At 43.8% G+C, this 24,019-nt stretch overlaps 1 protein-coding gene across 1 annotated transcript; it reads right to left on the bottom strand.

Moving 5' to 3' along the window:
• Positions 1 to 618: 618 nt before the first annotated feature.
• On the bottom strand, positions 619 to 22,576 carry LOC125543848 (uncharacterized). The gene is made up of 2 exons (XM_087547076.1): positions 22,195 to 22,576; positions 619 to 19,347 (listed from the first exon to the last, which is right to left on the bottom strand). The coding sequence occupies exon 2, from the start codon at positions 6,622 to 6,624 to the stop codon at positions 5,233 to 5,235; it is 1,392 nt and encodes a 463-aa protein (XP_087403202.1). The 5' UTR covers positions 6,625 to 19,347; positions 22,195 to 22,576; the 3' UTR covers positions 619 to 5,232.
• Positions 22,577 to 24,019: the final 1,443 nt, after the last annotated feature.

Raw genomic sequence — 24,019 nt, 5'->3', positions numbered from 1 at the left:
AGCCTTCTGCTATGTTTCCATGCCCTTTGGACTCAAGAGTGCCCAGGCAACTTACCAGCGATGTGTTCAGAATTGCCTTCATAAGCAAATTGGGCGCAATGTTCATGCGTATGTGGATGATATTGTGGTCAAATCCAGAAAGGAGGGGACATTGATAGATGATCTACGGGAAACCTTTGACAATCTCCGGGTTTACAAGATGATGCTCAATCCGGAGAAGTGTGTTTTCGGTGTCCCAGCAGGCAAGCTCTTAGGCTTTCTGGTTTCAAACAAAGGCATTGAGGCTAATCCGGAAAAGATTGCAGCAATTACGTCCTTGGCTAAACCGGCGTGTATTAACGATGTTCAACATCTGGCCGGCCGGATTACAGCCTTGAGCCGGTTTATCAGCCGCCTTGGACAGAAGGCCATCCCCTTATATCAGATGCTCAAGAAAATAGATAACTTTGTCTGGAGTGAGGCAGCTGATAAGGCGTTTGAAGATCTGAAGAGGCAGCTAGTGGAACCGCCCGTGCTGGCAGCATCGATCGATAAAGAACCATTATTATTATATGTGGCTGCTAATGCCCGGGCTATCAGCGTAGCCATTGTGGTAGAGCGCAAGGAGCCTGGCAAAGAGTATCCGGTTCAACGGCCGGTTTATTATATCAGTGAGGTGCTCATTGAGTCAAAGTAGAGGTATCCACATTGGCGGAAACTGGTGTATGGGGTGTTTATGGCTTTGGCCCTGCAAACAGAATAAAAAAGGATTAACATCCTGTTCAAAAGATGTAGGGCGCATTGAAAGGAAAGGTTTTTCATAACTCACCCGACCACAGTTTTCAAAGGGGGGAGTTGAGTTGTTGTCGATTCACCAGAAGAGGAAGGAGGTGTCACCTGATAATTTGAATCGGACGGATTAAGAGGCTGTCTGAAATAACCTGCCTTGGGGTAAGAATGGTCAGAAGTAGGAGAGACCTCAGACCGGCGCTTCCGAACCGGAGTACCAGGTAAACCGGCAGAGGTGACATGTTGGCCACTGTGCCGGGTTGTCCGGCGAGCTTCATGCTGTTGAGTCTTCAAAATAAATGTTGGATCCAAGGGAGCAAGAGGATGAGAAAAGCTTACTTTCTGGATTGCTTGGCGAGTTTTTTGTGTTGGCATAGAATCTGAACCGGAGGAAAGGGTAATTACCTCTACGTCATCAGCCTGACTAGCTTCTGCCTCCTCCTGAGGAAGATCATTGTTAACAAGATGCATAAAAATAGAGCCAAGTGAGTCAATTTCTACCTCAATTTCTGGGTCATCAGTATCATCATCAAGTTCCATATTAATCCGGTCAGCCGTTTTCTGCTTTGACGTCCGTTTTACGGCTTTGGTCTTTGGGCGGGTTGGTTTGACCACTTTGTCTCCAGTTGGCTTTGCCGCTTTCTCTATGGATTTCCGTTTCCAGAAGGGGTCATCACCCTATATATATATAAAGAAGAAAGGTTATAACTTGTATAAGTTAAAGATATTAGAGATGAAGAGGAAGTGTAATGCTTACAGCAGGCGGTTTGTTCTTGGTATAGAAGGGACTCAGACCGGTTTGACTACAGACCAGTTCCGATTCATTCAGAATCTTCTTTACACCTTCAGTAATTTCTTCCTCAGATAATTGGATGTTGCAGTGGCGTTGAGGATCATCAACTTCACCGGTATATTCGCACATTAAACCGGGACGCCGGCTTAGCGGCAAGATACTCCAGGATATCCAACAGCGCACAAAATCCACACCTGTTAAACCGTTTGCCATAAAGGCCCGGAGTTTGGCGATTTGAGGAGCGTATTTTGCCCTTTTTGAAGAGCTCGGGCGTTGTGGCATTGGGTAAGTATTGGATAATCTATGATCACGGAAGCCCGGGAGGGGATTTTCATCCTCAGGCGAAGTGTCTCTGCAATAAAACCATGTTTGGTTCCATTCCTTTGGGTGGCTATGATGTTTGGCATGAGGAAATTCCACTTCTTTCCGCTTTTGAATCGAGACACCACCAAGCTCTGTGTTCGGGCCATTCACAAACTCTGTGCGCCGGTTTAAGTGAAAGAAATCCCGGAACAGTTCTGCAGTTGGTTCTTCTTGTAAATAGACTTCACAAAAGACTTGGAAATTGCATAAGTTGGAGACTGAGTTGGGACCAATATCTTGTGGATGCAGTTGGAAGCTGACAAGCACATCTCGATAAAATTTTGACCCTGGCGGTTTGAAACCACGGCCTATATGGTCAACAAAGATTACCACCTCGCCTTGTCTTGGGGTTGGAGGATTCTCAGTTCCTGGAACTCGCCATTTGATCTCAGTTTTCTTAGGCAGAGAGCCAATGCTAACCATCTCATTCAATTGAGCCTCAGTAACCCAGGAACGAGCCAAGTTGCAGGCAGTGAATTGTTTGGCCATTGCAAAGCGAACAAACAGAAAATGAAAGGCCGATTTATAAATTACGCATGATTATACACAAGAGACAAGGGAGTAAGAAACATACTGATATGATAAATGGTACAACCCGGAGACTAGTATAATGAGAGAGAAAGGTAATGCTAGCACATGATTGATCAGACGTTGTTAAACCGGAGCATAATTATGAAGGTAACATGCTTTTTCGGTTTATCAGAGGGGTAATGGCATAGACTATTTATACAAATGTTAAACCACTTATATTGGTGCGAGGAGAAACAGATCTCACGGTGATGTATAAAACATTCGGATCTAAAGATAATACAGAAAAGCAAAAATAATTGGATCTTGAAGGGGTGCAGAACTGAAGCAATTTTTGACATACTAGATCAGTTTTTTGCGCATAAGGATTTGTGATGACCATGGTAGGTAAGCTATGGCAAGAGATGCATCAAGCATAAAGTGTCCATCTATTAAAGGAAGAACAGGGAAGAATAGCACTGATGAACTTCGGAAGAACTGCGAAGAATGTCGAAACCCTAGAACAGATCTATGGTGAAAAAAGCAAAGAACTTACCGGAGCTGGTGAGGAAGCGGAAGGGCGCCGCAGTATTCTGGTGCGTTCAGGGTGATGCAGCGGCCAAGGTCAGAGCAGAGGTGACGGTCGACGGTGGCGGCGGAGCTTCAGAGGCTAAGCGGCGCGAGGAAGACGACATGAAGAGGCACGGGGGAAACGGTGAAAATGACCCCTCGTTCCTATTTATAAGGCGAAGTGATAAAATGGCAAGTACGAGAATCGAGGAGCCCAAAAAATGGATAAGTTAATAAAGGTGTCGCCTCGATGACTGGATATATATTAAATGAAGGAAATCTCCGACACCAACGGATGGATGACGTCAGGGCGGTTTATCGTAATTTTGAAGTATGATGTCACGGCGGTTTACAAGATCAAAAATGAAGATAAGAGAGAAGATTTTTTCTAAGTGTGGAAGATTGACATGAACAAAGTTCAAACCAATCTGGGGCCTAATGTTGGGGATATTACTACTGGAGGTAAACCGGCCTTATGTAGCCGGGTTGACTCTTTGAAGATTAGAAGCCCATGAAGATGTAAAGATGATGGCGCTTTACGGAGGGCCCAAAGGCGGGTTACAGTCTGTAAATGTAAACCGGCCTAGTCATGTAACTTGTATAGTAAGATAGAAAGAGAGAGAGAGGTCGAACCGGATACGTTTATGATCCGGCTTCGGGACTCTGTAGCCCGGCGGGCGTCAACCTATGTATATAAAGGGACGACCCGGCCGCGGTTTAGGGACAGACAACAACAACTCGAGAGCCGGACAAAGCGGATTCGCTCCCTGGCCTTCAAAACCCTAGCAATATCAATCACAACTAGACGTAGGCTTTTACCTTCATCGAAGGGGCCGAACTAGTATAAACTCCTGTGTCCCCTTGTCCGGTTTAACCCCTTTAAGCTAACCCGTTGCGATGGCTCCACGACTAAGTCCTATCACGAGGACATATGCCGTGACAAACCCATGACAGGCTCCATCGCGTAGACGTCCCTTAGTGCATGCTTCCGCTCCCTCTTGGGAATGTGGGTTGCGTATATCATGTTCACCGTCTTCACTTGTGGGGGAAACCCCTTCTGTCCTCCTGTGTTCGGCGGTCGGGGCTCCTGCTCGTCATCGTTGTGCGGCCCCTTGTCCTTATTCTCGGCATTTAACTTGTTGGCCTGCTTGAACACCCAACATTCTCTATTGGTGTGATTGGCTGGCTTGTCGGGGGTGCCGTGGATTTGACACGAGCGATCCAGTATGCGATCCAGACTGGACGGAGCCGGAGTATTTCTTTTAAATGGCTTTTTCCGTTGACCGGATCTAGAGCCTCTGAATCCGGCATTAACTGCCGTATCTTCGGTGTTGTCGCCGTTATTGCGGTGCTTTGGTCTATTACGACGCTACCTACCATTAGCATCTTTGGTATCCGAGGTATCCGGATTCCTCGATGTGTTGTTGCTGCGAGCCAGCCAGCTGTCCTCGCCCGCGGAAAAGCGGGTCATAAGTGTCATGAGGGCTGCCATAGATTTCGGCTTCTCCTGGCCGAGGTGGCGGGCGAGCCACTCATCGCGGATGTTATGCTTGAATGACGCTAGGGCCTCTGCATCCGGACAGTCTACAATTTGATTTTTCTTAGTCAGGAACCGTGTCCAGAATTGTCTGGCCGATTCCCCTGGCTGCTGGGTTATGTGGCTCAAGTCATCAGCATCCGGCGGCCGCACATAAGTGCCCTGGAAGTTGTCAAGAAATGCATCTTCCAGATCCTCCCAACTGCCAATGGAATCTGCTGGCAAGCTATTCAGCCAATGCCGAGCTGGTCCTTTTGAGTTTTAGTGGGAGGTACTCGATGGCATGCAGATCATCACCGCAAGTCATGTGGATGTGAAGGAGGAAATCTTCAATCCATACAGCGGGATCCGTTGTGCCATCGCATGATTCAATATTTACGGGTTTGAAACCCTCCGGGAATTCATGATTCATAACTTCATCAATGAAGCATAGGGGGTGTGCGGCACCTCTGTGCCGGGCTATATCCCGACGTAGTTCGTATAAGTCTTGTCTGCTGTATTCGGCCCGACCGGATTTACTCTTGGTGTATCCGACGCGACGATCATCGTCCCGTGTGGGCGTACGTGCCCGTGTCCCGTATATTGACCTTGCGATTTTTGCCTTACTGTCCAAGATGTCTCGTAGGTCCTCTGTGTTGCCCCGGGTCTTAGTATTTTTGACTGAGTGGTGACGGGGTGCGGTCTGATCTTTAGGCTAAAACGCCTCCCTGGCTCGGCCGCATAGTGGTCGTTCAGCCGCATCGTACACTGGTGAATGAGGTTTCAATGCTTCCTCCTCGAGGTGAGGTAGTAACCTGCGTTTTGGGTAACTCTTGGACGGGCGCTCGAGTTCATGCTCCTTGGCCGCAAGGACTTCGGTCCACCTGTCTGCTAGCAAGTCTTGATCAACTTGAAGTTGTTGTTGTTTCTTCTTTAGGCTATTTGTCGTGGCCATAAGCCGGCGCTTGAAGCGCTCTTGCTCGACGGGGTCCTCAGGCACGATAAACTCGTCGTCGCCGAGGCTCGCCTCGTCTTCGGAGAGAGGCATGTAATTATCCTCCTCCGGTTCTCCATCAGCTGCCTGCTCTGGAGGGCTAGCTTGTTCGTCCTCTAGCTCTGCACCGTGCTGGAGGGGATTGTTGTTGTCTTCGGCGCTATCCGGAGTGTTATTATCTCCTGTGCCGATATCACTGCTCTTGCTGTGACGGGACTTAGAGCGGCGCCGCTGACGTCGGCGCTTGGGTTGCTTCTTGGAGGGGTCATCCTCCACGGTCTCGTCGTCATTGGCTTCTTTGGGGGTGTCCACCATGTATATATCATATGATGAGGTGGCGGTCCAGTGCCCCGAGGGCGGTGGATCCTGTTCGTCTCCGGCTTCGTCGTCCATATCGTCGAAGTCTTCGGAGCCGAAGTCGAGCATGTCGGTTAAGTCGTCGACAGTGGCTACTAAGTGGGTGGTGGGTGGGCAGCGAATTTCTTCGTTGTCCGCATCCCATTGCCGGACATAGTTCGGCCAAGGTTCTCCTGACAGGGAGAGAGACCTTAATGAATTTAGCACATCTCCGAAAGGTGAGTGCTGAAAGATATCCGCAGAGGTGAACTCCATGATCGGCGCCCAGTCGGATTCGGCGGGCACGGATATGAGCGGCTCGGAGTCCGTGGCCGGAGATGAATCCAGTGGTTCGGCAACACGGCTCTCGTAAGGAGTGAAGTCAGTATCCGACTCTAACGCCACTGAGAGTGCGGCCTCCATGGCGGGGTCCATCCTTCCGCTCTCGGATGGCGCGACTTGCTCCGGATTGATGGACGGAGTAGTTGTGGATGCGATCTCCCGAACATTGTCCGACGGCAGAGTTACGTCATGCTCGTCACGAATGTACGGCGCGTCCGACATGGGCCCGAATCCGTCGAAGATCAAGTCTCCGCGGATGTCGGTCGTGTAGTTCAAGTTTCCGAATCTGACCTGATGGCCAGGGGCATAGCTCTCAATCTGCTCCAGAAGGCCAAGCGAATTGGCCCGCAGTGCAAAGTCGCTGAATATGAAGATCTGTCCGGGGAGGAAAGCCTCACCCTGGACCGCATCGCTAGCGATGATCGAAGGAGCCATCACGCCTTATGGTGACGACACAGTGGAACCCTCAATGAAAGCACCAATGTCGGTGTCAAAACCGGCGGATCTCCGGTAGGGGGTCCCGAACTGTGCGTCTAAGGTGGATGGTAACAGGAGGCAGGGGACACGATGTTTACCCAGGTTCGAGCCCTCTTGATGGAGGTAATACCCTACGTCCTGCTTGATTGTTCTTGATGGTATGAGTATTACAAGAGTTGATCTACCACGAGATCAGAGAGGCTAAACCCTAAAAGCTAGCCTATAGTATGATTGTATGTTGTCCTACGGACTAAAAACCCTCCGGTTTATATAGGCACCGGAGGGGGCTAGGGTTACACAAGGTCGGTTACAAAGGAGGAGATATACATATCCGTATTTCCTAGCTTGCCTTCCACGCCAAGTAGAGTCCCATCCGGACACGAGCCGAAGTCTTCAATCTCGTATGTTCATAGTCCAACAGTCCGACCAAAGGCTATAGTCCGGCTGTCCGGAGACCCCCTACCCAAGATCCGCCGGTTTTGACACCGACAGCAGTGGTGGACCTCGTAGACGTGTCGACGAGGTGCGGTGGCGGAGGTGATCGCGGCGGGGCGAAGTGGCCGGCGACGAGCGCGTCGTGGAGGTGGAGGGAAAGGGGATCTAGAGAGCCCAGAGGGGAGTGGGGTGACAGAGGAGAGAGTGATGCGCGGGGGAAAGGACCGAGGCGTCCCGGGCCTTATCCTCTCGCGTCGATGGCGACGAGGTGGTGCGATGGGAGCACGCCCGACGCAGCTCGAGTCGGGGCTATAAGGGAAGAAGGCGACCGGTGGGGGAAAGGCTGGGCTGACTTGGGTGGGCCAAGGCCCGAGGGAGGCCAGAGAAGGGGGGGCGCTCTCTCTCTCACCTCTTCTTTTACATTTGTTTTTTAAAAAATTCATTTTCTTTTATTTTTAGAAAGCAAAATAGTTTTATATAAACTAATCTTGCACCTAAAATACCATTTTACTTAGGCAGTTGCTATAATTAACTTGGAACCAAAATAAAGTAGTTTAGTATTTTTATAAATTAGAAAGCATTTAAATAAATGATTTAGCCATTGTTTTGATTAGCTTAGAGCACTTAAACACCTTGTAAAAAGTTGTTTCCACCACCAAAATTAGTTATGGATTATTTTCCACACTTTGAACATTTTAATTTTCATGTTTGAGAAAATTGAATTTTGACTTTAATCTGTAATTGAATTTGAATTGAGTTCGAAAGCAAATGAGGATTAGCAATAGTAGGAGTGATGACATAACATCATCAACAGGGGATTACTGTAGCATGATTCTTGGGGTGTTACAAATCTCCTCCAGTACAAGAAATCTCGTCTCGAGATTTAAGTGGGGAAGTAAAGAGTAACTTCGGGAGAACTGACCCTTATAGGGTTAATTATCTGGTGAACAATTCAGGGAATGTGGCAGAAGTATCTCTCGAGTTGAAACTTAATAAAACATCGAGAGCAAAATATGAAGGTACAATAGGAAGTTTCAAGCGAATGGACAAACAATCGATACCTGAACAAAGTGTGAGAAGGGGGTTCAGAGCATCGGGAATAGATCATCTCTCAAAGGGTGGCTCGTGACAACACACAAAGCCAAGAGCAAATGATACTTTGGAATAAAGGATATACAGGAGAGTCAGGTTCCGATCCTGTGGCACTGTAGGTTATGGGCCCACCATGTGGGTTAAAAGTAGAAAGGGGGTCGATAGCAAGGCATGTCAGATGATAGACTGTCAGTTATATTGCCAACAACGTTGGTACCAAGGGCGAGGGACGAAGAGAACTATTTTCCTGCCCGTTGAACGAGGCGGACCAATAGGCAAAGTTCTCGTCCATCGGTGGTTACCGTAATGTAAACAGCAATAATAACGAGGTCTTACTGACAAATTGTACACCGAAGTGTTTACATAAGCAGGGAACTATTACTGCTTAGATCTCATAAACCACAAGAAAGGTTAAACAAAACAATGGAAAAGAAAATATGATTAGTATATCAATCAGACCAACGGAAAGGAAATGTATTTATACCCAAGTATCAAGAGTATATCTTTCCCATCCACGACAGGACAACAAGTAGATAACCAAGTAGATAAAGGGGCGAGGGAATTCATGTTGTTACCCATACAATGGTGTTTGGATAATTGATCAAGGAACATTTAGCATTATGTTTCCAATGTTCTTGCTGATGTTTGAGTACCACAGTCATGCTTCGGGATAGCATTGACATGGTCATCAGTAAAGGTCGGACTTTGGATTCATAAAGGATCCATCAGAAACAACTTATAATTAAGTCATATAGTTTCAGCAAGGAAAAGATGAGGATGTGGCCAACGGGCTCAGCAACAATTCATCAAGGGGGCAAGGATGGTATTTCTCATCATGAACTCAATTGATATCCTGGAAGAGCTCAGAATGCCAATGATGATCACGACACATTTGTTGAGAGATTTCATGAAGATGTAATCGATCGGAGATGATATCAAGTCAAAAGAATGATAAAGCGAAAGGTTATTGGAACCAAGGGTATGACACAAACTCGAAATCAAGCTTGCTATTCAAGGCGAAATGATATGACGAGGAAGATCGATGTAAGGTTAGCTCATCATCAAAAATTGTACTCCGAGAAAGAGGACCAGGTAGCACCGTTAAAATTTAGCACGATAATCATATAGCCGATCAGGCTAGGAATGACTTGATGGGTTATTAAACTCGTAAGCAATGAAAATTACTTAAGAGTTATTGAATCAGAGTGCGGACTCGATTCACTATTTGGTGTTCTCGGTTGACGACAACCCAGAACCTAGGAAAAATTGGATTCGGTGAGAAATAACAGTTGATGAAGAACCCATAAGAAGTTATGCAGTTCCATGATATTCTCGAGATACCAGGGTGTAATACTCGATGATAGATCAAAGTAAAGGTTGGACTGGTGTATTGACCACAGAAGACAAGTACTTAAACTTGCCCGAGAAATGGGATCAGAGAAGAACATATGGTCGGAACCACGATTGCAAAGGATCAGTTCACCGATACCAAAGGATATTATATTATATCAAGGTAATAGTTATTATTACAAGAAGCTTCCGTGATAGGATCTACATCGTGTCCATGGGCATGAACACAAAGGTTCAAGGTCGACTCCCACTTCTTCAATGCATAACCTTCCATTCACCTCTCGTATTTCGACATTGACATTAGTTGTTGAAAGTTTTACCTGGTGCAATACCAGATAAGTATGACCCGTGAAATCTTTCGAGTTTACACAGATTAGGGAAGGCGTTGGTTCAACCCATCGGGGCATCTTAGGAACATATACCACAAACTTCGGAGTAAATAATACAAGCTCAAAAGTAGAGCATGGTTAACAAAACAGAGGATACCATTTACCAAAGGCATTATATACCCATGGAAAGGCTCACAAGGTTATTGAATATGAAGGACACTGTCGGATAATAATCCAACAAGGGATCTTATGGTCTACAACGGAGTTGATGCGAGTATCGGTACTCTATCGGAGGAAGAGGGAATGAAAGGGCATCAGATTAAAGAAACACCCGACTAATTCAAAGCTCAAATGCAAAAGAATTATCATTTCCAAATTAAGGGATCATAAGCCAACTCTCTGATTGAGAATGGATAAGTTGAGTAGGCTTAGGGGTACAATCGATGGCAATTTGATTGGTCAAGATCTGATACGTCTCCAACGTATCTATAATTTTTGATTGCTCCATGCTATATTATCTACTTTTTTAGGCAATATTGGGCTTTATTATCCACTTTTATATTATTTTTGGGACTAACCTATTAACCGGAGGCCCAGCCCAGATTTGTTGTTTTATGCCTATTTCAGTGTTTTGAAGAAAAGGAATATCAAACGGAGTCGAAACGGAACGGAATCAACTGGAGAAGTTATTTTTGAAAGAAAATACACCTGATGGACTTGGACCCCACGTCAGAAGATACGGGAGCTGCCCACGAGGGTGGGGGCGCGCCCCCTGCCTCGTGGGGCCCCCGTGGATCCTTTGACGTGCTTCTTCTGCCTATATAACTCCATATACCCTAAAACTTCCAGAATAGAGATTAGATCGAGAGTTCCGCCGCCAGAAACCTCCATAGCCACCAAAAGTCAATCGGGACCCTGTTCCGGCACCCTGCCGGAGAGGGGAACCCTCATCGGTGGCCATCTTCATCATCCCGACGCTCTCCATGACGAGGAGGGAGTAGTTCTCCCTCGGGGCTGAGGGTATGTACCAGTAGCTATGTGTTTGATCTCTCTCTCTCTCTCATGTTCTTGAGATGATACGATCTTGATGTATCACGAGCTTTGATATTATAGTTGGATCCTATGTTTCTCCTCCCCCTCTTCTCTCTTGTAATGAATTGAGTTTTCCCTTTGGGGTTATCTTATCGGATTGAGTCTTTAAAGACTTGAGAACACTTGATGTATGTCTCGGTGATCAACTTGCGGGTTTCGTGACATTGGGAACCTATGCATAGGGGTTGGCACACGTCTTCGTCGTGATTCTCCGGTAGAAACTTTGGGACACTCTTTGAGGTCCTTTGTGTTGGTTGAATAGATGAATATAAGATTGTGTGACGCATATCGTATAATCATACACACGGATACTTGAGGTGACATTGGAGTATCTAGGTGACATTAGGGTTTTGGTTGATTTGTGTCTTAAGGTGTTATTCTAGTACGAACTTTAGGGCTGTTTGTGACACCTATAGGAATAGCCCAACGAATTGATTGGAAAGAATAACTTTGAGGTGGTTTCGTACCCTACCATAATCTCTTCGTTCATTCTCCGCTATGAGTGACTTTGGAGTGACTCTTTGTTGCATGTTGAGGGATAGTTATGTGATCCAATTATGTTAGTATTGTTGAGAGGACTTGCACTAGTGAAAGTATGAACCCTAGGCCTTGTTTCCTATCATTGCAATACCGTTTACGCTCACTTTTATCATTCGTTACCTTGCTGTTTTTATATTTTCAGATTACAAATACCTTTATCTACTATACATATACCAATTGTTTCACCATCTCTTCACCGAACTAGTGCACCTATATAATTTACCATTGTATTGGGTGTGTTGGGGACACAAGAGACTCTTTGTTATTTGGTTGCAGGGTTGCTTGAGAGAGACCATCTTCATCCTACGCCTCCTACGGATTGATAAACCTTAGGTCATCCACTTGAGGGAAATTTGCTACTGTCCTACAAACCTCTGCACTTGGAGGCCCAACAACGTCTACAAGAAGAAGGTTGTGTAGTAGACATCAAGCTCTTTTCTGGCGCCCTTGACAGGGAGGTTAGTGCTTGAAGGTATATCTTTAGATCTTGCAATCGAGTCTTTTAGTTTCTTGTTTTATCACTAGTTTAGTTTATAAAAGAAAATTACAAAAAATGGAATTGAGTTTGTCTCATTCGCTTCACCTTTTTAATATCTTTCGTAAGTATGATGAAAAGGATAATTGTGCTCAAGTGTTAGAAGAAGAAATCTATAAAATGCTTGGCACTAAATATTTAAATGATGAGCATGATTGCAATGTTGTTAGTATGAATTCCTTGAATATCCATGATGCTAATGATATGCAAAGCCACAAGTTTGGGAAAGCTATGTTTGATGAAGATGATATTTTTTGTCCCCCAATTTTTGATGAGCAAATTTATTATGATAAAAGCATGCCTCCTATCTATGATGATTATTGTGATGACACGTATGCCTTAAAGAATAATGATAACCATGAAACTTGTCATCTTGATCTTAATTTTAAATCACATGATAGTTATTTTGTTGAGTTTGCTCCCACTATTATTCATGAGAAGAATTTTGCTTATGTGGAGAGTAGTAAATTTTCTATGCTTGTAGATCATGAAAAGAATGCTTTAGGTGCTGGTTATATTGTTGAATTCATTCATGATGCTACTAAAAATTGTTATGAGGGAGGAACATATGCTTGTAGGAATTGCAATAATATCAAGTTTCCTCTCTATTTGCTTAAAGTTTTGAAGTTATGCTTGTTTTGCCCTCCTATACTAGTTGATTATTGTTCCCATAAGCTGTTTGCTCACAAAATCCCTATGCATAGGAAGAGGGTTAGGCTTAAATGTGTTGGTCATATTTCTTTAAGATGCTCTCTTTATGTTTCAATTCTTATCTTTTATGTGAACATCATTGAAATCACCATGCCTAGTTAGGGGCGTTAAACGATAGCGCTTGTTGGGAGGCAACCCAACTTTATTTTTGTCCCTTGCTTTTTGTTCCTGTTTAGTAATAAATAATTCATCTAGCCTCTGTTTAGATGTGGTTTTATGCTTTTAATTAGTGTTTGTGCCAAGTAGAACCTTTGGGAAGACTCGGGAAAAGTCTTGTTGATCATGCCGTAAAAAAACAAAAACTTTAGCGCTCACGAGAATTGCTGCCGTATTTATTTGGAAATTGCTATTTAGTTAATTCTTTTTGCAGATGATTAATAGATAAATTCCTCAAGTCCAGCAATTTATTTGAGAATTTTATGAGTTCCAGAAGTATACGTTTGATTCAGATTACTACACACTGTTCTGTTTTTGACAAATTTTGTTTTCATTGTGTTGTTTGCTTATTTTGATGAATCTATGGCTAGTAAAATAGTTTATAAACCATAGATAAGTTGGAATACAGTAGGTTTAACACCAATATAAATAAAGAATGAGTTCATTACAGTACCTTGAAGTGGTGATTTATTTTCTTATACTAACGGAGCTTACGAGTTTTCTATTAAGTTTTGTGTTGTGAAGTTTTCAAGTTTTGGGTAAGGATTCGATGGAATATGGAATAAGGAGTGGCAAGGCCTAAGCTTGGGGATGCCCAAGGCACCCCAAGGTAATATTCAAGGATAGCCAAGAGCCTAAGCTTGGGATGCCCCGGAAGGCATCCCCTTTTTCGTCTTCGTTCATCGGTAACTTTACTTGGAGCTATATTTTTATTCACCACATGATATGTGTTTTGCTTGGAGCGTCAATTTATGTTGTTAGGATTTGCTTGCTGTTATTTAGAACAATGTTTTGCATCTTTTATTTCAATAAAAGTGGCATTGATAGCCTTTACTATGCCTATTTTAGAAGTCCACATGTTGCTGTTTGAAAACAGAAAGTTTACCGCTGTTGCAATAATTCCCTAGAAAAGTCAGAATGTGATAAAATGTTGAAACTTTTTGCATATTAAGCTCTGATAAATTTACTATAATGGTAATTTTCTTTCATAATTTTTGGAGCTAGGGAAGTATGGATGTCGCAGCATTCTTTACAGACTATCCTGTTTAGGCAGATTGCTATTATGTTTGCATTGTTTGTATATGTTTGCTTCTTTAATGATTCTATTTGAGGATAGGACTATTAAATATGTAGAGGCATTTAGTATGCAATGTTGAATAATAATTTTAGTGATTTGCTACAGTAGAGTATGATAAAGTTTTTGCAATGGTTTATACTAACTTATCTCACGAGTTCTTGTTGAATTTTGTGTGGATGAAGCTTTTGAGATTTAGGGAGACCGTGATATGAGAGGAATTAAGGAGACACAAAAGCTCAAGCTTGGGGATGCCCAAGGCACCCCAAGATAATATTTCAAGAAGTCTCAAGCATCTAGGCTTGGGGATGCCCCGGTTGGCATCCCACCTTTCTTCTTCAACAACTATTGGTTAGTTTTGGTTGATCCTAAGTTTTTACTTCTTCACATAATGTTTGCTATTCTTAGAATGTCATTTTATTTTGCTTTGCTTACTGTTTGAATAGAATACGAAGATCTGAAATTATTAAATGTTAGAGAGTCTTCACATAGTTGCATAATTAGTTGACTACTCATTGATATTCACTTATATCTTTCGGAGTAGTTTGCCGTTTGCTCTAGTGCTTCACTTATACCTTTTAGAGCATGGTGGTAGTTTTATTTTGAAGAAATAGATGAACTCTCATGATTCACTTATATTATTTTGAGTCTTAAATAGCATGATAATTTGCTTAAAATCCTAATATGCTAGGTATACAAAAAAAATTAATAATATTCTCTTATGAGTGTGTTGAATACTATGAGAAGTTTGATACTCCCTCCATTTCAAAATATAGTGCGTCGACGCTTCCCGAGGTTCAACTTTGACCATAAATTTAACCAACGAGACCAACTGCGACGGGAGAAAAAATTATATAATTGAAAATTTCTTTCAAATACAAATTCACTGATATAATTTTTGCTCCCGCCGCAATCGGTCTTGGTAGTTAAATTTACGGTCAAAGTTGAAGCACGTGGATAAAAGAAGCACTACATTGTGGAATGGAGGGAGTACTTGATAATTGTTTTGAGATATGAAGATGGTGATATTAGAGTCATGCTAGTTCAGTAGTTGTGAATTTGAAAAATACTTGTGTTGAAGTTTGTGATTCCCGTAGCATGCACGTATGGTGAACCGTTATGTGATGAAGTCGGAGCATGATTTATTTATTGATTGTCTTCCTTATGAGTGGCGGTCGGGGACGAGCGATGGTCTTTTCCTACCAATCTATCCCCCTAGGAGCATGCATGTAATACTTTGTTTTGATAACTTGTAGATTTTTGCAATAAGTATGTGAGTTCTTTATGACAAATGTTGAGTCCATGGATTATACGCACTCTCACCCTTCCACCATTGCTAACCTCTCTAATACCGCGCACCTTTCGCCAGTATCATAAACCCACCATATACCTTCCTCAAAACAGCCACCATACCTACCTATTATGGCATTTCCATAGCCATTCCGAGATATATTGCCATGCAACTTTCCACCGTTTCGTTTATTATGACACACTCCATCATTGTCATATTGCTATGCATGATCATGTAGTTGACATTGTATTTGTGGCAAAGCCACTGTTAATAATTTTTTCATACATGTCACTCATGCATCATTGCACATCCCGATACATCGCCGGAGGCATTCATAGAGTCATCTTTGTTCTAGTATCGAGTTGTATCATTGAGTTGTAAATAAATAGAAGTGTGATGATCATTATTCAATAGAGAATTGTCTCAAAAAAAGACCAAATAAAAAAAAGAAAGGACAAATAAAAAAATAAAAATAATAAAAAATACAATGTTACTATCCTTTTACCACACTTGTGCTTCAAAGTAGCACCATGATCTTCATGATAGAGAGTCTCCTATGTTGTCACTTTCATATACTAGTGGGAATCTTTCATTATAGAACTTGGCTTGTATATTCCAATGATGGGCTTCCTTAAAATGCCATAGGTCTTCGTGAGCAAGCGAGTTGGATGCACACCCACTAGTTTCTTTTGTTGAGCTTTCATACATTTATAGCTCTAGTGCATCCGTTGCATGGCAATCCCTACTCACTCACATTGATATCTATTGATGGGCATCTCCATAGCCCGTTGATACGCCTAGTTGATGTGAGACTATCTTCTTCTTTTTGTCTTCTTCACAACCACCACTCTATTCCACCTATAATGCTATGTCCATGGCTCACACTTATGTATTGCGTGAAGATTGAAAAAGTTTGAGAACATCAAAAGTATGAAACAATTGCTTGGCTTGTCATCGGGGTTGTGCATGATTTAAATATTTTGTGTGGTGAAGATGGAGCATAGCCAGACTATATGATTTTGTAGGAATAGCTTTCTTTAGCCATGTTATTTTGAGAAGACATGATTGCTTTATTAGTATGCTTGAAGTATTATTACTATTATTTTTATATCAATATGAACTTTTGTCTTGAATCTTATGGATCTGAATATTCATGCCACAATTAAGAAGTATTACATTGAAATTATGCCAACTAGCATTCCACATCAAAAATTCTTTCTTTTATCATTTACCTACTCGAGGATGAGCAGGAATTAAGCTTGGGGATGCTTGATACGTCTCCAACGTATCTATAATTTTTTATTGCTCCATGCTATATTATCTACTTTTTTAGACAATATTGGGCTTTATTATCTATTTTTATATTATTTTTGGGACTAACCTATTAACCGGAGTCCCAGCCCAGATTTGTTGTTTTATGCCTATTTCAGTGTTTTGAAGAAAAGAAATATCAGACGGAGTCGAAATGGAACGAAATCAACTGGAGAAATTATTTTTGGAAGGAAACACACCTGATGGATTTGGACCCCATGTCAGAAGATACGGGAGCTGCCCACGAGGGTGGGGGGCGCGCCCACCCCCCTAGGGCGCGTCCCCCTGCCTCCTGGGGCCCCCGTGGCTCCCATGACGTGCTTCTTCTGCCTATATAACTCCATATACGCTAAAACTTTCAGAACAGAAATTAGATTGAGAGTTTCGCCGCCAGAAACCTCCGTAGCCACCAAAAGTCAATCGGGACCCTATTTCGGCACCTTGCCGGAGGAGGGAACCCTCACCGGTGGCCATCTTCATCATCCCGGCGCTCTCCATGATGAGGAGAAAGTAGTTCTTCCTCGGGGCTGAGGGTATGTACCAGTAGCTATGTGTTTGATCTCTCTCTCTCTCGTGTTCTTGAGATGATACGATCTTGATGTATCGCGAGCTTTGCTATTATAGTTGGATCCTATGTTTCTCCTCTCCCTCTTCTCTCTTGTAATGAATTGAGTTTTCCCTTTGGGGTTATTTTATCGGATTGAGTCTTTAAAGACTTGAGAACACTTGATGTATGTCTCAGTGATCAACTTGCGGGTTTCATGACATTGGGAACCTATGCATAGGTGTTGGCATATGTTTTCGTCGTGATTCTCCGGTAGAAGTTTTGGGGCACTCTTTGAGGTCCTTTGTGTTGGTTGAATAGATGAATCTGAGATTGTGTGGCGCATATTGTATAATCATACCCACGGATACTTGAGGTGACATTGGAGTATCTAGATGACATTAGGGTTTTGGTTGATTTGTGTCTTAAGGTATTATTCTAGTATGAACTCTAGGGCTGTTTGTGACACCTATAGGAATAGCCCAACGAATTGATTGGAAAGAATAACTTTGAGGTGGTTTCGTATCCTACCATAATCTCTTCGTTCGTTCTTCGCTATGAGTGACTTTGGAGTGACTCTTTGTTGCATGTTGAGGGATAGTTATGTGATCCAATTATGTTAGTATTGTTGAGAGGACTTGCACTAGTGAAAGTATGAACCCTAGGCCTTGTTTCCTATCATTGCAATACCGTTTACGCTCACTTTTATCATTCGTTACCTTACTGTTTTTATATTTTCATATTACAAATACCTTTATCTACTATACATATACCAATTGTTTCACCATCTCTTCACCGAACTAGTGCACCTATACAATTTACCATTGTATTCGGTGTGTTGGGAACACAAGAAACTCTTTGTTATTTGGTTGCATGGTTGCTTGAAAGAGACCATCTTCATCCTACGCCTCTTACGAATTGATAAACCTTAGGTCATCCACTTGAGGAAAATTTGCTACTGTTCTACAAAGCTCTGCACTTGGAGGCCCAACAATGTCTACAAGAATAAGGTTGTGTAGTAGACATCAAGATCCAACTCATGTTTAAAATGACGTCTGAGCCGGAAGGATGAATTCTAGGATTTGGTTGAGGATTGCGAGCATTCGCAACATATTGAATCAACAGACTCAAAATTACAAAGACAAAGGATGACAATTAAATTACCAGACTAATGGGATTAACCACAATGCAGGCACACAAGACTTTCCAAAGCAATAGGTTGCAAAGGATTCTTGGAAGGTCGAATAGCATTTCGGGGTACTTGTGAAACACACGAATAACTAGGAATGAACAAATCCTCGATAAGTGTAAGGAATTATTCAAACATGTATTCATGCAGAAAAGGAGCTGCAAGGCTGCAACCACAACGATTCTAAGGATATTGGAAAGTATTTCAGGGTATCTTGTAATAACAATAGCGATTGGAAAAGAAGGTTTGGATGACAAGTGTATGTAGCTATCCATAGGGATTCATCGGTGGTACGGAATTGCAACGGTGAAGGGCACAAGGGTCTCGGGAAAACATCAAAGAGTATCTGCAAAATCTTGTGACGAAGCAAGCGATCATCGGTAATGACGGCGCTCTCTGGGAGTAAGTAGTTACGAGAACCTAAGGTTAGAGTTAGTAAAATCTTTAACCCGAATAGAAGAGAGATCAGAGTCCCAGAGTAAAGACGAGGAATAGAAGATTCTAATACCACCCATTGTGATGTGGGCCCGTAAGCCGCACAGCCATGTTAGTAAAAGTTTTGTAATTACTAGATTCAAATTCGGCCAAGGAGTTGGAAAGGGGGCTACCTACAGGCAGTCAGCTCTGATACCAACTTGTGACGCCCCCGATTCAATCGTACACTAATCATACACGCAAATATGTACAATAAATATCAAGGACTCACGGAAGATATCACAACACAACTCTAGACACAAATTAAAATAATGCAAGCTTTATATTACAAGCCAGGGGCCTTGGGGCTCGAACACATCAGCTTGAATACAAACTAGTAAGCGGAAGCAACAATATCTGAGTACAGACATAAGTTAAACAAGTTTGCCTTAAGAAGGCCAGCACAAAAGTATCTACGATCGAAAAGGCAAGGCCTCCTGCCTGGGAGCCTCCTAACTACTCCTGGCCGCCGGCGTCTGTCACGTAGCAGTAGGCATCCTCGGGGTAGTAGTAGTAGTAGTCGTCGGTGGGGGCAGCGGTCTCAAGGGCTCCGTCATCTGGTTGCATCAAACGAATATGGGGGGAGAAAGCAAAGCAAACGTGAGTACTCATCTGAAGTACTCAGCAAGCAAGGCTGTATATGTGGACTGGGCTGCAGAAATGCCAAAATAGAGGGGAGAGCCTAGTCCTATCGAAGACTAGCATCTTCAGCGGTCTTGCAGCTTTAGAAGGATGCAGACTAGTATAAAGTAAAGTAGTAGTAGTGTCATCAACCTCGCCCAGAGATCCTTCCTCGACTCCCTGTGAGAAATCAATCCTAGAGCCATACTATCCATTTCTCATCTCAAGTATCCATTTCTAGTTGTATCAATCGGGATACAACTCTGAGTGTCCATTACCGTAGGACAGGCTATCGATAGATGTTTTCTTCCCTACAGGGGTGCACCAACTTACCCACCATGCTCGATTAACTCTATCCGGACTCACTTTACTAGGTCATGCCCGGCCTTGGCCAAACGATACACCGCAACCCAACCTAGGCTTAATAGAGAGGTCAGCACGCCGGACTAAACCTATGCCCTCAGGGGTCTTGGGCCATCGCCCCAGGAACTCCTGCACGTTGCTTGGGCGGCCGGTGAGCAGACCTAGCTACCTCCTTAAAAAGGCAGGTGCTTACGCAGTCCAACCCGGCGCATGCCGCTCAGTCGCATAACGTCTATTAAGCTTCGGCTGATGCATACGACGCAAAACACTCATACCATGCCCACGTGATGGTTAGTGCTATCAGGCCAGAGGCCTCTCAGATCAAATATCCAAATCATAATGGATTAGGAACGCGCGATAACGAGCAGAGACTCACGATCGATGTGACCATGTCTCCCCGCCTCGAGGACCTGCGGCAAGGGCTAAGAATGCTCGGCCACGCCTAATAATTATCTCGCGAGCACCCTCCAGGTCAACCCGACTCCACATCACTCGCAATTAAGCTCACGCGGGTACCCCCCGGGGCCGACCCGTCTTTAGTAACATGGTTCAGTGTAAAGTCATAGTAACCATAGTAACCGTGTGTCTAACACCAAGGAGGAAACCTGAGGAATCACCCTCGACGGATTCCAAATGATGTAACCATCAAGGTGGACTTGGAGGAATCACCCTCGTAGGTCCACACTTGAGGGGTTGCACGACAGAGTCATTATCGGGAGTGGTCAAGGAGGAATCACCCTCGATGATCATGACCGAATAACTACACTACAGGGTTAACATCAGAAGTGCTGATGAGGTATCACCCTCGGCACTCGATAGTAACTCTGTAGAGTTGTACAACTAAGGGGGGTGATGTGCGGTGTCGGGGCCTAGACGTCGATCACGTTGATCGAGTCATCGAACATGAAGCGGGGCAACTGGGACAAGATGGGGGGTCACTGATGGATGTCTAACCAGCCTATACTAAGCAGTTTAGAATAAGCAGGTAGGTAACAATAAGAAAGTTACAAAAGCAGGCTATGCATCAGAATAGGAACAAACAATAATAGTAGCAAAATCTAATGCAAGCATGAGAGAATTGAATGGGCGATATCGGGATGATCAAAGGGGGGCTTGCTTGAAAGCTCAGCAGACAAATACGGATCTTCAACGATGAAGTAGTCGATCACTGGTTCAACCGCGGTCTCGGAGTCTACCGAAAAGAAGAGGGGGAAGAAACAATAAATATAAAGCAAACATAGGATCACAAAGCATAACATGACAATATGTTATGCCGGGTGTGACCTAACGTATGGCTACACGATATAAGTAAAGGGGGAATTCAATCGAGAATGTTTTCCCGGCTCCGGACCTGTGTCAGACAGATGACCGGAGGAAGAATGTTCCAAGTTCAGCTAGTTAGAGGCATCTGGCAGGTAAACGAACCATGTATTCAGATTCGTCACGTTTTTCTGAGTAACTTTCATATATAAATTATTTTCATCTAAGCTATGGATGAATTACTATGAATTTCCGAAGTTTAAGCAATATCCAGTAACTCTGAAATTCTAGTAAGTCTGAGAATTGCTTATTTTTAAACATCACTTAGCTGTTATCCGGAGGCTAAAGCTATTATTCTGTATGTCCTATGATTTTGTGCCTTATATCAGATGTGAGCATTTTTCTGCGATCTACCTGTTAGTAACACTTTCCTCCATATTAGAGTTCAATTGCTTGAACATCAACAACTCTAAAGTAGCTATGGATATAAAGCTGTTTTTCAGTTTTCAACTAACAAAACTTAGCATTTTGTGAATTTTATAGAATTTAATCTGCACATCAAATGGATTTAGTCCAGTGGGATAAAATGAGGTTTGTCAAGTGTACTTCCTGCCCACATGAATTTTACTCATATTAACTTTTGTTTAGTTTCTGTTCAAGGGCTGTCAAGAGGGCTAATCAGTGTATTAGTTTCAAAGCTGGCTACTGCTACAGTAACTGAATGTTACTGTAGTACAGGAGCAGCGGCAGAGTGCATCGGGCAGAGCAGTAGCTGGGAGCGGCAGCGGCGAGGCCGGCCGAAGGCGGGCGAGGCCGAAGGTGGGTGCGGCCACACACTCAACGCGCGCGCGCGCCCACGCACACACGGCACCCACGCACAACACGCACACACACATGCATGGCGGCTCGGCCATGGCCACAGCGATGGCCAACAGTAGTAGCAGCCGGTGGCAACGACTAGCGGCAGTGCAGCAAGGGTAGCAACAAGCAGCAGCTAACGACAGCCGAGCAGCGGCAATACGAGAAGCAGCAGCAGCGCAACAGCAGCAGAGCAGCGCGCACGTACGCGTACGCTTAGGCGAGAGCTCGAGCGAGCTCGAGGACGGCGGCTACAGGCGCGGAAAAAGGCAGGGGAGAGAGAGGTTCAGGCAAGAGCTCACCGGGAGGCACACGGTGGCCGTTGGGAGGCTTAGGTGCTGCAGGCTTCGCCGGAATCGACGCCGACGCCGGCGACCGAAGAGGAAGAAGACGACGGCGCTCTCGCGATGCAGAGCTGAGGAGCTCCAACGGGCGGCACCAGTCGATGTAGAGGGCGACGGTGGAGCTCGTAGATGTGTCGACGAGGTGCGGGGGCGGCGGTGGTTGCGGCGGGGCGAAGTGGCCGGCGACGAGTGCGTCGTGGAGGTGGAGGGAAGGGGATCTGGAGAGAGCCCAGAGGGGAGTGGGGTGACAGAGGAGAGAGTGAGGCGCGGGGGAGATGACCGAGGCGCCCCGGGCCTTATCCTCTCGCGGCGATGGCGACGAGGTGGTGCGATGGGAGCATGCCCGGCGCAGCTCACCTCTTCTTTTACATTTGTTTTTAAACTTTTTCGTTTTCTTTTATTTTCAGAAAGCAAAATAGTTTTATAAAAACTAATCTTGCACCTAAAATACCATTTTACTTAGGCCACTTCTATAATTAACTTGGCACCAAAATAAAGTAGTTTAGTATTTTTATAAATTAGAAATCATTTAAATAAATGATTTAACCACAGTTTTGATTAGCTTAGAGCACTTAAAAACCTTGTAAAAAGTTGTTTCCACCACCAAAATTAGTTATAGATTATTTTTCACACTTTGGACATTTTAGTTTTCATGTTTGAGAAAATTGAATTTTGACTTTAATCTGAAATTGAATTTGAATTGAGTTCGAAAGCAAATGAGGATTAGCAACAGTAGGAGTGATGACATAGCATCATCAACAAGGGATTACTGTAGCATGATTCTCGGGGTGTTACACATTCCCACAACCTATAATGGAGTAACCAAGCCAATAAGGGTGTACCTTGACACCCACAACATATGGATCCAGATCCATGTTTCGCATATGTATGAATCTTGACAGAACTGATCTCAAGGAAGACGAAGATGAACAGGGATGAAAAGAAGGAGACGATGAAGGACTGGTGAAACAGGGTTAAAAAGAAAGAAAGTATGTAACAAAACGGGTGCCCACACACCTGTGTGCCCCTAGGAATTTTTGAATAGTAGTACAACTATTCATCGTGTGCACAACACATCTTTACCTAATATTAAAAGAAGCATTGTTTCTTCACCTTTTTTGGTAAAAAAAGGCTTCGTACGTCGTCCGCACTAAAAAAGGCTTCATACGTTGTCCGCACACCTCGATTTGTTTGTTCGTTTGCTTTTTTTACAGGTCAATCTATTCGTTCGTCACTCGCCTGAGACGAGTTAGCTTCTGGCCCACCATGAAAAACGTCTGGCCCGTCAAACAACCAGGGCGCAGGCCACAATCTTAATGGGCCGGTCCCCACCACAAAAAACGTCTGGCCCGTCAAACAACCAGAGCGCAGGCCACAATCTTAATGGGCCGGTCCATTCGCTGGCACAATACGAGCCGAAAATTCCAAAAGAAAAATGTGCTCCTTCAGGAATCAAACTGGCAACACCTTGATGGACACACAATGATGCCTACCACTTGGCCTACTGCCCATAAGGAATTAATGGACAGCGAGAACATTTATAAACCAAATGCAGCGGCAGATTAAAAAAACGAAAATTTTCAACAATTTTTGGAAAACTGGGGAAAAAAAATTCGAAAAAATTGCAAACAGTTTTTGAAATTGTGATCAAGTTTTGAAATTGTAGAAAAATATTTAAAACATCAATTGATTTTCTGAAAAAGTGATCGAACATGAACAAAATTATAAAACACAACTTTTGAAAAGGTGAATGGAATTGGAAAAAATGAACAATTTTTAAAAC

This window comes from Triticum urartu, chromosome 3A, assembly GCF_056163025.1.
Source record: "Triticum urartu cultivar PI428250 chromosome 3A, HENAU_Tu73, whole genome shotgun sequence".
Lineage (NCBI taxonomy): Eukaryota > Viridiplantae > Streptophyta > Magnoliopsida > Poales > Poaceae > Triticum > Triticum urartu.
The sequence above is the reverse complement of the archived record's forward strand: the minus strand, read 5'-3'. Positions and strand labels throughout refer to the sequence as shown.

Coding starts and splice junctions, on each gene's coding strand:
- LOC125543848 (XM_087547076.1), bottom strand. CDS start 6,624: ATGGCTCCTTCGATCATCGCTAGCGATGCGGTCCAGGGTGAGGCTTTC.